The sequence below is a fragment of the Grammomys surdaster genome, unplaced genomic scaffold, assembly GCF_004785775.1.
Source record: "Grammomys surdaster isolate TR1022 unplaced genomic scaffold, NIH_TR_1.0 219, whole genome shotgun sequence".
Taxonomy (NCBI): domain Eukaryota; kingdom Metazoa; phylum Chordata; class Mammalia; order Rodentia; family Muridae; genus Grammomys; species Grammomys surdaster.
Window position 1 is genome coordinate 2,172,900 of NW_021604664.1, and position 12,657 is coordinate 2,185,556.

Below are 12,657 nucleotides of genomic sequence, written 5' to 3' on the forward strand. Positions count from 1 at the left end.
TACCTACTTCTGCATCTTGAGTGAGTGATGGGATTAAAGTCGTGAACCACTATGCTGAGCTTCAACATTACCTTCTTGACTCAACTAGGGGGAGGTCTCTGGCAGGGGTGGAATGTGCTCTCAGGGGACTGTAAGTGAATGGTGATCATGAGGCACCATGAGTCCATGTTGTAACTTAAGGGAGCTGAAAGCCATTACCTGGGACGATGACCACCTTGGACAGCTCCCAGACGACTGTCAACAACAATGTCAAGTTACTCTTGCCCCCTGGTGGCATCATTCGGGAACGAGCCTGACTTGATCTTGTGAGCCTGCTGTGTTTGCTTTTCTTCGTGGCTTTAGAAAACCCAGGGGCGTCTCTGAGTACACCTGTGATTCCTCTATACACCTGTTTATCCTTTGTGGGATACATTTTGCAAACCTGCAACAGTCAGCCTAGTCTACATAGCCAGGATTTGTCCCTGGTGTTCCCCTAGTCTAAGGTCCTCCGTTCTAACAGGGTGGGTGGTGAGGGTTTGGCAGGCGGACCACTAAGAAGAAGGCGTGCATCCTGGGACGCCCACCGCTAGTCAATCCCAAGCCAAATTTCTGGGTAATGAGTAGGTATCCTGCTGTAGAGGCTAGAGGGCTCGAGGCACTCAGGCGCCTGAAGAAAGGGGACCCCCCAACAGGATGCAGAGGGAGGGGGCTAAGACTAGAGGCGATGTCCCGCCCCCGCAGGTGGAGCGCGCAGGCGCATTCCCGACACTTTTCCTGGCCGCCGCGCCTCCATCCCATCCCGGATCCATTGCCGCAACGTCAGCGCCGCCTCCTCCTCTTTTCCTCTTCCTCCTCCGCCCCTCTCGCTTCCCGGCTTCTCCAGTCGCGGTTCTCGGAGTGGGTACCGAGCCCGGGGCCGTGGGGTGCCATGCTGCCTGGGTGGCGGCGCTGAAGCATGGCGACGCCCGTCCCTCCGCCTTCCCCGCGGCACCTGCGGCTGCTGCGGCTGCTGCTCTCCGGCCTCATCCTGGGAGCGGCCCTGAATGGTGCCACCGCCCGCCGCCCGGGTGAGCGAGTGCTCTGAACGTAGGCTGTGGGGTGCTCCGGGGTTGGGGTTGCCAGGCGGGGAATCCTGCCACCCGGCGCCGCCCTGGTCTTCCTTGCCACCGCCCGGCCTTACCCAGGCCCACAGGCCAGGCAGGCCCTGTCCGCTGGGCATGGATTGGGTAAACAGGTCAGGCCTATTGAAGGCCATACTAGATGAATCTCCTCTCAGGTCCTTGGAGGCGAATGTTCACGCGCTTTTGGTCTTTGTGAGTCCTTGAGTCAGTCTGGTGTGTGTGTGTGTCTTTCTGGCTCTGCAGCCATTTGGTTCCTGGTGGCCCTTCAAAGGGAGCCTGTCTCTTTGTTTCTGTGTCTCTGGGGCTTCCAGTTGGCAGGGTTGTTCCTAGTGTCTGCAGGCCTTGCCTGTCAGCCCTGACTCAAGTGTGTGTGTGTGTGTGTGTGTGTGTGTGTGTGTGTGTGTGTGTGTAGGGCTTCCCTGGCAAAGTCTAAGGCCTAGAGTCTTGTTCCAACTTAGTGGGATCAAGCTGCCCCCATCCCCTGCCCTGGAGGGCATGCACCACCCAGTCTTCTGGCCTGAGGTCTGTGTATTGACCTTTCAGAAGAGTGTGACCCCCCTGACTGGGAGAATACTCTTGACAGATGGGTCCTGAAGCCACAGGATCCAAATTGTATCTCCCTGAGGGGGATGAAGTGGGAGAGGGTGCCCATATGTTCACTGAGTTCTTCTGGAACTATGTATGGGTACTACTTTAAGCCCAGCTTACAGATAAAGAAACTGAGGGCACGGAGAGGTGACTGGTATGTGGTACAACTGGGCCTCTAACAAGATAGGTCTGGATGTGGGGCCTTAAGAGCTGGGCAGACCTCTTCCTGGGCAAACAACTCAGGAACTGGCCTGAAGGTTGGCCTGACTGGAAGAGACTCTTGAGGAGGGTGATGGCCAGACCAGGCCTTGCCAGAGGTGTTAAACAGGCTGCCTCCCTGGTGGATCCTCCTCAGGGATGGGACTAAGGCATAGTACTGAACCTCGGGCAGATGTTGGCCTCTGCTCATTGGCCTCTGTAGCTGAATGCAGAGACCTGGCATGGCCCCATGCTAAGCCTTCCCTTATCACACCTAGTGCCCAGGAAGGGCTGGTAGCCTAGCATGGGTAGAAAACCAGTTACTCTTCAGCTGCCATTGTTCCTGGGACCCAGGCTGGAGGGAGACTTTCTACCCAAAATCAAACAATAGGCTGGTGGCCTAGGGAGACCACCAAAGCCAGCATTGTGCTGCACGGCTCATATAGATCGGAATAGGTTGTCAGCACCAGGAGCAGGGACTTGGAGTCCAGATGGTGGGTGGAGTCCATGTAAGCCTCCTGGCACAATGCTGTTTAACTCTCCCAAGCCCCAGGCTCAGATTGTTGTTACTGGAGGCTGCTGGCAGTCTATGGTGGATAGAAGGTGCCTAGTCTGGGATTTAGTGTGCCACCTGCCACCAGAGCTTCTGGAACTTCTTTGCAGGAGATTACAAAGTAATACAGAGTATTAGATTACAAAGGAAACTAAGCCAAAGTCTGTGGAAGGACATGGTCAACACATCTCAGGGGGCCTTACAGTGTTGCCTGCAGTATAGCGTGGAAGGATCTGGTTGGCTAGAGACACAGGCAGAGTTGGTGGTCCTGCTGCGTATTCCCTCGGCTCTGCTGGCTTCCGAGACAGGGACCAGAGTCTCAAGTTGGGATTATTCCTTCTTTTTGCAGCAACTGAACTTATCCATCCCATAGGAGAAACTGACGCATAGAGTTCACTGCTCTATGTAACTGTCAGGATGGGGCTGATTGGCAGATATAAGAGAACACTGTGCTCTGGGCCCCAAGCAACAAAAATGTGACTCAGAACTATGACCTAGACTGGCATCCCCAACACCGATTAGCCCAGGGCTTTCAATGCCCTCATTGTATCTAAGCCAGTGCCATCTTAGGTCTCCCAAACCCCAGTGCCCTGAAAACAAAGGCTAGGCAGAGACAGCCACTGTCTTCTGGACTGAGCATTTGTTCTGTGGGCTGCCAGACTAACTCTAGGGTTATATGTGATGGGGTCTAGGGAGGAGCCCCAATGTTTAGGAGAAATGTCTACACGGCATCCTTGCTGCTCCAGAGCCAAAGAGAGAACAGAGCTGTTCTCAGTGGCGATCTGGATGAAAGTTTCTGGCTCATTCTGAGCCATACAAAGGTCAAAAGCCAGCCTTGGAGACTATGCAGTCCTTCCCTGGAGAGCTGACTGGACAGTTAGGGTCGGTTTAACCTTTAAGCATAAGGCCTAGGCATGGAGCAGGACTGTGGGGATGGGTGGGGCAGGATAGTTCCCATAAGACTTGGGACTGTTTGCTTCCTGATCTGACACTTGGCAATAGGAAATCAGGGCCTGCCCAGAACCATGCCTAGAGCTCGCCTGGCCAGCTCTATGGAGGGAGGGCTTTCTAAGTAGAGCCTCTGTTGTGGGGGCTGGAGGTCAAGTGGACTGTGATGGGCCCTGCCTCTGCTTCTTCCTCAGATGCTACCACCTGTCCTGGAAGCCTGGATTGTGCACTGAAGAGGCGGGCAAAATGCCCACCAGGGGCACATGCCTGTGGACCATGCCTTCAGTCTTTCCAGGAGGACCAGAGAGGGTTCTGTGTGCCAAGGAAGCACCAATCTTCTGGTATGGCAGAGTATAGGCTCCGGGAAAATGGATGTGTGAGATGTTTCCTCCTCCCTTCCCTGCCCTGTGGGTCCATACCTAAGGATCTTAAAGCCTTGTGATACTGGCTACCCATCCCTCTGAGCATCATGGAATGCTCATATCCAAGACCAGAGTGACAAGCCCCTCTAACCTTTCAAGATGGCGCTGACCCAGTGTTGGAACTAGGTTGAGGCCTACGGTAGCTGGGTCCTCCAGGGTAGAGGATGACCTCAGTGGGAGGCAGAGAGGTCAGACTGTTAGGCTTGAACTATGACAGATCTCCAAAAGCTGTTCCAGCTGTCTACTCTTGCACCCTCTAGGCAATCCACTCTTCTCTCTTGCTTATCCTGTCCCCCTCACTCAGCATGTGGGAGGCACTAGCCCTGTGGTGGCGGCCTCCATCCTTCAGTATATCGGACCCCTCTTCAGGAGTGATGTGAGCTTTACCTGAGAGGTGCTGGGGACGTGGCCAGCCAGGCTTCCTGGGAAGAAGTGGTAAAGAGGAGCCCTGAGAGAAGGCCAGAGATCGAGTCCTGTGTGGGAGCTTTTTGTTTGTTTGTTTGGTTGGTTTTTCGAGACAGCGTTTCTCTGTGTAGCCCTGGCTGTCTTGGAACTCACTCTGTAGACCAGACTGGCCTCAAACTCACAGAGATCCACTTGTCTCTGCCTCCCAAGTGCTGGGATTAAAAGCCATGCGCCATGCCACAGTGTGTCCAGCTTGGGAGCCTCTCTTTGGACTGTGTGGTATTGAGGGAGAACCAGTCAGGGTCCACCTTACCCCCCCCTCCCACCCCCGGAGGCAACTTCTTGTCTGACTGCCTGGGAAGAGCCTACTTGTTTGGTATATTTTGGCATTGCTCTGATCCTTCAGGATTCTTTCTCCTTTTAGGCAGAGAAGGTGCCTAGGGGTGGGCAGGGTAGCATCCACAGTGACTTCCAAGCTCTGCCATCCTGTGTGCAGAGCAGCTAGGATAAGGGATTCCATTCCTTTCTCTTCTTGTGGGTCTCCGCACACACCCTAGCCTTCCTCTCTACTTTTCTCCCGCCTCTGACTCAAAGAAGCTCCCTCAGTTGTCACCATGGAAACCACGATAGTGAAACTTTGGATGGGTCCCTCCATCTCAGGAGGCTGCTTGCTGCAGGTATTATCAAGGGTCTGGGGCCTCTGTATATGATGGCCCATCACACTTCTCAGGGGAGGGCCTATCCCAGCCCAGACTAGAAGAGGAGATCGATTCTCTGGCCCAAGAACTGGCACTGAAGGAGAAGGAGGCTGGGCACTCAAAGCTAACAGCACAGCCATTGCTTGAGGCTGCGCAGAAGCTCCTGGAACCGGGTGAGTACTCCCATCCCCACCCCCACCCCATGCACACTACCCTGATCCTGTTTCTTTGACTGAAGGCAAGTCCTGCTGACTTGACGTGTATGCCTGACCTTAGCAGCTACCCTGGAACTCTCACAGTGGGGCCAACGACTGGAGCCCAGTCTCCCGTCTACTCATGGAACCCCTTCGCCCACACCCCACACCTCCTTGAGCTCCCGGGCATCCTCTGGGCCTGTGCAGATGTCCCCTCTGGAGCCCCAGGGAAGGCATGGAAATGGCCTCACCCTTGGTAGGTCCAAGTTGGCAACAAAGGATAGGCATGTGGTGGGTGGAAGGAGGAGGCACCAAGGGGCTAGGAGGGGTAGACTGAGGCTTTCCTCAGGCTTCAATGGCCTCTCTGTCCCACAGTGCTGATCCTGGCTTTCTGCTTGGCGAGCACAGCCGCCCTGGCTGTGGCAGCCCTCTGCTGGTGTAGGTGAGCTTCGGACTCCAGCTGGTGGGTAGGATTTGACCGTTAGCTCCATAACAACACTCTCGACCCCAAACTCCTGCAGGCTTCAGCGAGAGATCCGCCTGACTCAGAAGGCTGACTACACTGCCACAGCCAAGGGGCCCGCTTCACCTACAACACCACGAATCTCGGTGCGTAGCTCCACCCACACCAGGCACACTTTCATTTGTGTGCCCCAACAAGCGCTTAAGATTTTCTGCCCCTTCACAGCCTGGGGATCAGAGGCTGGCGCACAGTGCTGAGATGTATCATTATCAGCACCAGAGACAGCAGATGCTGTGCTTGGAGCGGTGAGTGCCTCAAGTGGCCACTTTTCCCCTGCACCTCCAGCCCCACCCACACCTCACTGGCCATCCTCCCCCTACCTGCTAGCAACCTCTTACTCCCTGCCCTCTCCCCAAGCCCTGCCCACGGCTCCTACCCAGGGCAACAATACATTGAGCACCTTCCTCTGGCCCCCTGACCCTTGGAGAGTGTACAGAGGACCCAGCCATTTTGCTCCCACCAGGCATAAGGAACCTCCAAAGGAACTGGAGTCTGCCTCCTCCGATGAGGAGAATGAAGATGGTGACTTCACTGTGTATGAGTGCCCAGGCCTGGCACCAGTGAGTGCCCGAAGGAATGGGGGGGTTATCTGCTGGGGCTTCCTCTCATCTTGTCTCAAGCCTTGCTGCCAGGAGCTTGACCCAGTGTCTTCACAGACAGGGGAGATGGAGGTGCGCAACCCACTGTTTGACCATTCTACGCTGTCAGCACCAGTGCCTGGTCTCCATTCCTCACAGCCACTGCAGTGACTCCTAGGCTGATGCTACTTGCCTGCAGCCCACAGCCCACCGGTGGGGACAAGCAAGTCCTGGTTTCCCCATGGAAAAGAGCAGCATTGTGACCCTCTGCATGCTTTTGGCAGGAGGGAGGCGCTAGCCCCTGGACTCCCTTGCCAGGGAGATTCTCCGCCTTATGTGGGAGATCTAGCATCTGCTTGCACATTCTCTGTCTGGTCTGAACCCTGAAACTGGAGATACAAGTCCAGGAACCCTAGAGCCCAGGCATGGATAGAGAGTTCTGGAGACAAAAGCCAATTAAAGTTTTTTTCAAACCTGTGAGTGGCTTCTGGGTTCACTCTTGGCGTAATCAGCCCACAGTCACCCACCCACCTTCCTGGGACACCTTGGTAGATGGACATTCAGTGAGGGATCTGGACCTTCTCTTGAGACAGAGGTGGTACCTCCAAAAGGGGCTTGAAGACCGGAGGAGAATCAAATACAGGACAACCTTCACAATCTACAGTGGGAATTCACTCCTACTACCTACCCACCCCTCAGCCCTAGAGTTTAGGAATATTAAGGGTATACCATAGGGCTAGAGTAGCCCAAAGATGGCCAGATTCTGAAGACTTCTTTCTGTGGGATAAAAAGAGTTAGGAAAAGGAACAGTTTGCATATGCCTCGCTGTGGGTACCCAGTATCTCCATTCCTGCGTGTTATCTACCTAGGACAAGACTCCAAGAGAATAGCATATAGGCCTATAGGATTCTTACAGGGACAAACCCCTGGACTCCTGTGTGTAATGTATTGGTGGGGAAGGAGATAGACCAGGCAGATGGACCTGGGGAACTCAGTGTACATATAGCAAGGTGTATGAGCAGGGATTTGGGTAAGGCACACATAGAACCTTACCTGCCCAAAGCATGCGTAGAGCTGTGGTTTGACCTCCACTCCTTTCTTTACAGTTCAGAGAATGGTCTGTGCCAGCAGCCATACTTTTAATTCTGAATGAGTGAATGTTGTGTGTGTGTTTGTGTGTGTGTGCACACACACGCACCCCTGCCCCTTTGCCTATCCTAGAAATCTGCCTGCCTCTGCCTCCTGAGTATACCCAGCTACCTGAAGATATGAAGAGGAGCATCCTAGCTTCTTTAGGTTTTTTCTCTACTAATTGTGCTGTCTGTAGGGATGGGTGGAGTCCTGCTGACCACATGACTTTCTTTGAAAGCATAGGAAACATGTCCCTCCATTGACTTTCCTTCATGTAGGATGTGCACTGGTTACAGTCTAATCTCTGGAGACTCTATGGCCTCTCTAGTCAAGAAGATAGTTGAGCCGGGCACGCTGGTACAAGCATTTGGGAGACTGAGGCAGACAGATCTCCATGAGTTCATGGTCAGCCTGGTCTAAGTAGCAAGTTCCAGGCCAGCCAAGGCTATATAGTGAGATGCTGCCTAAGAAAGAGAAAGAGGGAAGGAGGGAAGGAGAGAGGGAGGGAGGGAGGGAGGGAGGGAGAGAGAGAGAGAGAGAGAGAGAGAGAGAGAGAGAGAGAGAGAGAGAGAGAGAGAGTATTCCAGTATTCCCAGTATTCCTTGGGTCCTAGCTGGCCATGCAGGGCAAGGGTCAAATGTTGGTAGTCCTTTTTGACCTTCTAATTCTCATTTGTACAGGGCTCCAGGCTTTGGCAATACCCCAAAAGATGGCTTTGCTACCTTTGTAACTTTTTTGTTTTGTTTTGTTTTGTTTTGTTTTGTTTTGTTTTGTTTTGTGTTTTTGAGACAGAGTCTCTCTGTATAGCCCATGGCTGTCCTAGAACTTACTCTGTACCAGGCTGGCCTGGAACTTAGAGATCTGCCTGCCTCTGCCTCTGCCTCCTAGATGCTGGGATTAAAGGTGAGTGCTACTACTCCCAGGTTTTTTTTTTCTTTTTAGCTTTGTAATTTTAAGTTCTGTGTAACAGAGAAAGCTTAAACAGAAACAAAATGATTTTAAGTAAGTCTTGATTTTGCTGTGACTCAGTTTCCCCAAGCAGTTGTCCTCCGCCCCAGTCTTTATTTTGACTACACATGCACCATCTTTAAAGTCTATCCATAGATCTCGTAAACTCACTCAGACCTGCAACTTAGTGCTGCAGCTTGGATTTTTTATTTTGTCCTAATCTTTCAGTATCAGGACAAACATTCTATTATGTAAAACCCACCCTTGACTGAAATATTATTTTCTTTTTGACCAAAAATACATCCTTCTCAACACCTCTCTCATCTACTTATTGTCTCTTATTTCTATAAATGAGTTCAATCATATATACATATATATATATATATCTCACAGTGTTGTAAATGAAAAGTATCTGTCCGTATTGCTAAACCTTTACCCTGTTAAAAGCTTCAAGCCAAACTCACTTCTTGGATTCCACCCCCTCTTTTTTTCTGCTTGCATTTTACAGAGTTTCAGACTAGAGAGAGTTTTACATACTAGCCAGAGCCTGTGGAATTATCAGTGACCTATGTTGTGGGGTATTCACCAGAGAAGACTGCTAGGACATGGGTTTAAGCCAATAGAAAGTCTTTACTGTCCACCCAGTGATTACACTGGGTGTTCAGGATCCCAGTGTAGCCTCTAAGTGTAAGCTCAGGATGAGCTCGTAAGCATAAAAACCATGCCCTGGGTGAACATAGTTCAGTTAACAAGATCACATACCCAAAAGTGGAAATTCAGAAGCCAAAAAGCAAGGTTAGTCCATTTTGAGACTTTCCTATGGACTTTGATGGATTTGGTCTTTTTTGTTCTGCTAGATGATGCTGTCTGTATCCTGAGTTTTATGGTCTGAGTGGTCCTCCCATCATGGAGTCAGTGTGCTAAGGTCTGGGGTCCTGTTATGTTCCTCTCTGAACTTAGTCAAATTGTGGGCTCATACTGCCCTAAAGAGATCTATCTGGACCTAAGGGCTATTAATTTTACTGAACTGACACACAGTTGTTCATATAGTTTAAGATGCAGGGGCCCACCGAGGCTCAGTCAGTGCTGATAGCAGCAGAGCAGTTAGCCAGACCAAGAGGATAGAGACTGGTATCAATTAGCTGATTTACATCTTTGTCTCTTTTTCTTTTTGAGTCCCTACTCACTTCATGGCAAGATTTTTAAAAAATTTCTCTTTATCCATTAGCATAGAAGCAACATGGTTTTTTTTTTCCAAAGCCATACAGAGCTTTTTGTTTTTTAATCTCATGAGAAGTTTAAATCTTTTTAATTTTGTATATCTGCAAGGAAATCTAACTATTGTTCTAATACCTTTAGGTCCTGACCAACCTGTCTATTTAATTTGGAAAGTATCAGAAGAGGCACATTTAGCCAAACCATTAGCCCATGCCCACCAAGTAGTCTCAGGGGCTTGGTAATATTGCTGTTACCCAGATGAATTAACTCATAAAACAGAATAGCAGGCACCAGAGTAAGGAGAAATACCAAGGTTAAAGGTGCTCTTATCAGAATATCAATAGGCCCAATTGGTCTTCAGGCTGTTTGTTGAGCAGCCAGATTAGCAGCCCAACAATTGAGGACAACAATTTGGAGGAGAAGCTAAACAGCTTCTGGGACAGCCAAGATGTCCCTTTTCCAGTGGTGAGAAGCCTACTTTCTCTATAGATCATACCGTGGTCCTGTCCTGTAGTAAAAGCATACTGACTGGTGACGGATGGTCCATGGTCATGGTCTTTCCTTTTCCCTGTCTGGGTCAGATTAATCAGTTCTGTTCTTTGTGCTGTGGTACCTAGCTTGGGCCCAAATCATTTCTGCTTCAGTGTATCTGGTTTTATCTTTCAGTTTTGACAGTCATGAATGAGCATCTGCATCAACACACAAGAAGGTAGCTGAATTGATGGCAGTAGGTTTCTCAGACTGGACTCAAGGGTGGTCTAGGAGCAGGGCCTGGTACTGGGTTACACAGTCAGTGGAGAGCCAGCTTCCTGGTGGTCCTCGGAGGAGGGCCTCAGCCGTGCCCTGGGGTGCTATGAATATAAGATATTAACTCAGAGTTAAGTTGCTTACCCTCTTTCTTTAAACTAGCAGTAGCCACCTCAGCTCGCTGACAAGTGGGTCATCCTTTGGCTAATAGGGACCAATCATTTGGACATGTAATTCATAGGGCATTTCCATAGTCCCAAAATTTGGGTGAAAACTTTTTGTCTTTTGTTTTGTGAACAAAAGGTATTGAGACAGTTGGAAGTACTAGGGCTGGAACTGAGGTTCACACTATTTTTAAAGTTTCAAATACCTTTTGTTTAGTCTCAGTCCAGATTAGGGCTCAGTGTCCCTTTTTGTGTTGGTATATAGAGGCCTTGCTATTTTCCCAAACTCTAGTATTCAGCGGCAGTGATACCTAACTGTACCTAAGAACTCTCAAACCTGTCTCTAGTCTTGAAGTCTAGGATGGCAGCTAGTCTGAGTCTCTGTTTGCCTCTCTTCAGCTGGTAGCCAAGATAGCTAGCTTCTGATGTACAAAGTTGGACTTCCTTAGCTGACATTTTGTAGCCCCAGGTCTGTAACTCTGACAGGGGCCATTCTGTGGTCCCTTTATAATATATTTTCCTAGGAAAACCTCTCACAAAAGAGCAAGTCAGCATTTAGTGTCTTTACATCCTGGTGCTACCTGATCTAGGTGTATAGCCTGCTTCTGTGTCTGTCACAGAGCAAAGATGGGTTGGCTCACCTCTGCTAATGAGAGGCTGAAGAATGCATCTTTCAAGTCCAAGATAGTGTACACCTGTTTCTCTGGAAGAATCGACTCATAAGAACCAGAGTCTCAGGTTTCTTTATAGGCAGGAAAAGTGTAAACCAGGGTGATAGACAAGACACCAGGATGCCTGTCTTCTTAAGTCAGGCAATATGGACTACAATTTCCCCTTTTGTTTTCAGGGTCATTGGGTATTATTTAATCTGGATGGAGGAAGTTGAACTGGTTAGTTGAACAATGTAGTAGCTGGGCTTTGGCCAGTCCTGGGGAGTTGGTTTCTTCTGGCAGAGGATGAGAGGCACCACCATTTTGCTGAGCCTCTCTCTGTAACTCTAACTGCTTCTCATCACCAGAGAAGGCGACTGTGGCTTTCAATTTATGCAAAAGCTCTTCTCCCAGTCAGCTCCCTGACTTTCTTTCAAGACACATCCAGTAACTGGGACCTACTTCTATCTTTAATTTCTCTTTAACTTTTATGACTTTTTATTTACTATCTGGGGCTGACTGGTGACAAAGGAAATCTTTTTGGCAGTTGTCTTGATTCTTTCTAAAAGGTACCTATAAAAATTGTTTAGAGTCTCTTAGTCAGGCTTCATTGCTTGGCATCATTCTCTCTGCCCAACCCATGGGCAGTTTTCTTTGAGACAGGTTGTCTGTGTGTATGCGCGCTCGCACGTGTGCATGTGCATGTGTGTGTGCGCGTGTGTGTATGTCTTCGGCTGTCTCAAACTCACAGGGATCTACCTGCCTCTGCCTCATGAGTGTTGGGATTGAAGGCATGGAGCACCACTGCACAGCTGGGCTTTTTGTTGTTGTCATTTTGTTTTGTTTTTTTATGATTGTTTTTAAGAGATTGCTGGGCTTTGAGTTTTCCAATTATATAGATCATTGGTTAAAAATGACATAAATAATGAAAGAGAAATAAAAACTTTCTCTTTTCCTTGGGCTCAGCTCAGAGGAACTTCTCTGGGGCTTTGTAGAGCAGGCACTGAATAGAGAGAATGCTCAATTTGGGGAACTATTGCCCCTCCCTGTGTGCATTTCCACTTAGATGGCAAGGGTCCTTGGAGGAGAGGCCTGGCCCCTTCTCACCTCCACATAAGGGCCAATCCTGACAGAGTAAGAGTTAAACAACAAACAAGAAAGCCATTCTACTCCCAGAGTGAGGCATGTGCAGGTTTTGTGTGTGTATGTATGTGTGTGTGTGTGTGTATTCTCTGGGCAACCTGGCAAAGCCAAAAGGATTCACATCCCCAAAAGGAGGGGGCACAGGTCTTAAGCCAGAGAAACAAAACTGATAGAAACATGTAACTATGGACTTCGATGGTGAGTTTTACAGCCTGAAATGTACTTCCACCATGGAGTCGGTTGTGCTAAGGTATGGGGCCCTGTTACAGCCATGAGTGACCTTTCTTCATTAGCAAGGAAAGACAGGGAGAGAGGAGGTACAGAGAACTCTTTCTATACTTTAACCCTGTGATTGGAGGGTGACAGAGATGATGTTTGTTCCTCTGGTTCTAGCAGTGGCTGCATGTAGAGCTGAGTGCTCTGGGAGCACTCCCTTTATCTCATCATCC

The 12,657-nt window shown here is 49.8% G+C and overlaps 1 protein-coding gene across 5 annotated transcripts; it reads left to right on the top strand.

Moving 5' to 3' along the window:
* Positions 1-731: 731 nt before the first annotated feature.
* Positions 732-6,687, top strand: Npdc1 (neural proliferation, differentiation and control 1). 5 transcript variants are annotated; one of them, XM_028772879.1, is made up of 9 exons: positions 732-1,046; positions 3,582-3,728; positions 4,945-5,085; positions 5,189-5,362; positions 5,482-5,548; positions 5,628-5,715; positions 5,795-5,874; positions 6,093-6,189; positions 6,286-6,687. In XM_028772879.1, the coding sequence occupies exons 1-9, from the start codon at positions 935-937 to the stop codon at positions 6,376-6,378; spliced, it is 999 nt and encodes a 332-aa protein (XP_028628712.1). In that variant the 5' UTR covers positions 732-934; the 3' UTR covers positions 6,379-6,687. The 5 variants fall into 5 exon arrangements, with proteins under 5 accessions (XP_028628712.1, XP_028628711.1, XP_028628713.1 ...); XM_028772878.1 differs by having other exon boundaries at positions 779-1,046; positions 5,192-5,362; positions 6,057-6,189; positions 6,286-6,685; XM_028772880.1 differs by having other exon boundaries at positions 781-1,046; positions 5,192-5,362; positions 6,286-6,685.
* The last annotated feature ends 5,970 nt before the right edge of the window (positions 6,688-12,657 follow it).